The 2,971-nt window shown below is 48.3% G+C and overlaps 1 protein-coding gene across 1 annotated transcript in view; it reads left to right on the top strand.

The window, feature by feature from the left end:
- Positions 1 to 2,436: 2,436 nt before the first annotated feature.
- Positions 2,437 to 2,971, top strand: part of LOC139465821 (sialin-like) — a 37,422-nt gene continuing 36,887 nt past the window's right edge. Inside the window, exon 1 of the mRNA XM_071247755.1 lies at positions 2,437 to 2,521. Coding sequence (XP_071103856.1) covers positions 2,437 to 2,521 — 85 coding nt within the window. The remainder of the gene's footprint in view (positions 2,522 to 2,971) is intronic.

Genomic DNA, 2,971 nt, shown 5'->3' with positions numbered 1-2,971 from the left:
TGTGCTTGGTTTGAGAGTGTTGCCCCCTTTCCCATTGAAAAATAAAGACAGGGTCTGCCTTCTGTGACCAGGCTCTCCCTTCTCTTACCAGTCTCTCTCGTCTATCACCAGGCTCACCCTTCTCTCACCAGGCTCTCCCTTCTCTCATCAGGCTCTCCCTTCTCTCTCCAGGCTCTCCCTTCTCTCTCCAGACTCTACCCTCTCTCACCGAGCTCTCCCTTCTCTCACCAGGCTCTCCCTTCTCTCATCAGGCTCTCCCTTCTCTCACCAGGCTCTCCCTTCTCTCATCAGGCTCTCCCTTCTCTCTCCAGGCTCTCCCTTCTCTCTCCAGGCTCTCCCTTCTCTCTCCAGACTCTACCCTCTCTCTCCAGGCTCTCCCTTCTCTCACCAGGCTCTACCCACTCTCACTGAGCTCTACCTTCTCTTACCAGTCTCTACTTTCTCTCTCCAGACTCTACCTTCTCTCACCGAGCTCTCCCTTCTCTCACCAAGCTCCCACTTCTCTCACCAGGCTCTCCCTTCTCTAACCAGGCTCTCCCTTCTCTCATCAGGCTCTCCCTTCTCTCTCCAGGCTCTCCCTTCTCTCACCAGGCTCTTCCTTCTCTCACCAGGCTCTCCATTCTCTCACCAGGCTCTCCCTTCTCTCTCCAGACTCTACCCTCTCTCACTGAGCTCTACCTTCTCTTACCGAGCTCTTCCTTCTCTTACCAGTCTCTCTCATCTCTCATCTCTCATCAGGCTCTCCCTTCTCTCACCAGGCTCTCCCTTCTCTCTCCAGGCTCTCCATTCTCTCTCCAGACTCTCCCTTCTCTTACCAGTTTCTCCCTTCTTTCACCGAGCTCTCCCTTCTCTCACCAGGCTCTCCCTTCTCTTACCAGTCTCTCTCATCTCTCATCAGGCTCTCCCTTCTCTCTCCAGGCTCTCCCTTCTCTCTCCAGACTCTCCCTTCTCTTACCAGTCTCTCCCTTCTTTCACCGAGCTCTCCCTTCTCTCACCAGGCTCTCCCTTCTCTCACCAGGCTCTCCCTTCTCTCTCCAGACTCTACCCTCTCTCACCAGGCTCTCCATTCTCTCACCAGGCTCTCCCTTCTCTCTCCAGGCTCTCCCTTCTCTCTCCAGACTCTACCCTCTCTCACCAGGCTCTCCATTCTCTCACCAGGCTCTCCCTTCTCTCTCCAGGCTCTCCCTTCTCTCTCCAGGCTCTCCCTTCTCTCTCCCGACTCTACCCTCTCTCACCGAGCTCTACCTTCTCTTACCAGTCTCTACTTTCTCTCTCCAGACTCTACCTTCTCTCACCGAGCTCTCCCTTCTCTCACCAGGCTCTCCCTTCTCTCACCAGGCTCTCTCATCTCTCATCAGGCTCTCCCCAGGCTCTCCCTTCTCTCACCGAGCTCTCCCTTCTCTCACCAGGCTCTCCCTTCTCTTACGAGTCTCTCTCATCTCTCATCAGGCTCTCCCTTCTCTCACCAGGCTCTCTCATCTCTCATCAGGCTCTCCCTTCTCTCACCAGGCTCTCCCTTCTTTCACCGAGCTCTCCCTTCTCTCACCAGGCTCTCCCTTCTCTCTCCAGACTCAACCCTCTCTCACCGAGCTCTCTCATCTCTCATCAGGCTTTCCCTTCTCTCACCAGGCTCTACTTTCTCTCACCAGGCTCTCCCTTCTCTTGCCAGGCTCTCCCTTTTCTCTCCAGACTCAACCCTCTCTCACCGAGCTCTCTCATCAGGCTCTACTTTCTCTCACCGAGCTCTCCCTTCTCTCACCAGGCTCTCCCTTCTCTCTCCAGACTCAACCCTCTCTCACCGAGCTCTCTCATCTCTCATCAGGCTCTCCCTTCTCTTTCCAGGCTCTACCTTCTCTCACCGAGCTCTCCCTTCTCTCACCAGGCTCTCATATGTCATTGCCTGAGAACTGCCTGACAAGCACATCATAAAAACATTTTGTGTTTTTCAGAAAAGAATCGTACATACATCACAGCCTTTATAAGTAATAAACCGTTGATTAGCATGTCATGATGAAAAGTTTGAACAGTTTCTCTTTGATTGGAGTACAATGTATCTTTCCAGTCACTATATTTAAGAATTGATCTTCAGCAAACCATGCTTTTCGTAAGACTTCTAACGAGCTCGGTGGTCAGACTAGGTGACGTCATTGATGCTTGTCATCGTATCCCAATTGCGTAGATCAAGAAACACAAGAATTATGAATATGTCTGCCTGCTGATCTGTGACAAGACTCTCTGATATATAAATATATGATTTTGGATAATTCCCATATACAACATTTTAAACTACAGATAAAACTAAATTTTCTGATATTAATTGTATATAAAAGCCCCAAATGCCAAAATAAAGCATCGTTAGTGTTAAAGAAAACAAACTGTGTAGGTTCGAACTTGCAATTTCAAGACTCTAAAAATGCTTAATATATGTATACAGCAATGTCCAAAAGTTATGTCCCTTTGCATGTTGTTGAGTTGATTGAACAAGGCTGTCGCCGTTCCGACTCAATGGCTGAAGACTCGGGTGAGTTTGAAAAGCTTCTTTTAAATGGTGCTCTCGTCTCTGATCTGATCATGCTGCAGCGTAACTGGTCACGCGTGAGCAACTAGAAGATGGTTTTATGTGGAGGCTGTTTCCTGCCACAACAGGTCCTATGTCAATAATTGACCCTTTGTTGTCGACAAGTAAAAATAGCCTCCCCAGCTTGGTGCGCGCGTTCGTATTTATCTTCATGGTGATCGTTCAGTGTACACGCGAGAAGGATTTGATCAGAATTGCAAGGTTATCCAACAAATCTAAACTGATAGTCGTATTCTGTATAATTATTCACATATTCAATTATAAAACATATCAATTAACCCACGAAACAGAACATGATATCACATACGTATATAGATATTAAATTTATATGCGTCTTTGATTATAGGTATTTATACCACGTGTTCATTTACTTGAGATCCTTTGTGTACTATA

Source organism: Haliotis cracherodii, unplaced genomic scaffold, assembly GCF_022045235.1.
Source record: "Haliotis cracherodii isolate W230 unplaced genomic scaffold, xgHalCrac1.p SCAF_18, whole genome shotgun sequence".
Taxonomy (NCBI): domain Eukaryota; kingdom Metazoa; phylum Mollusca; class Gastropoda; order Lepetellida; family Haliotidae; genus Haliotis; species Haliotis cracherodii.
Note: the sequence above shows the minus strand (reverse complement) of the source record. Positions and strands in the feature narration are given on the sequence as shown.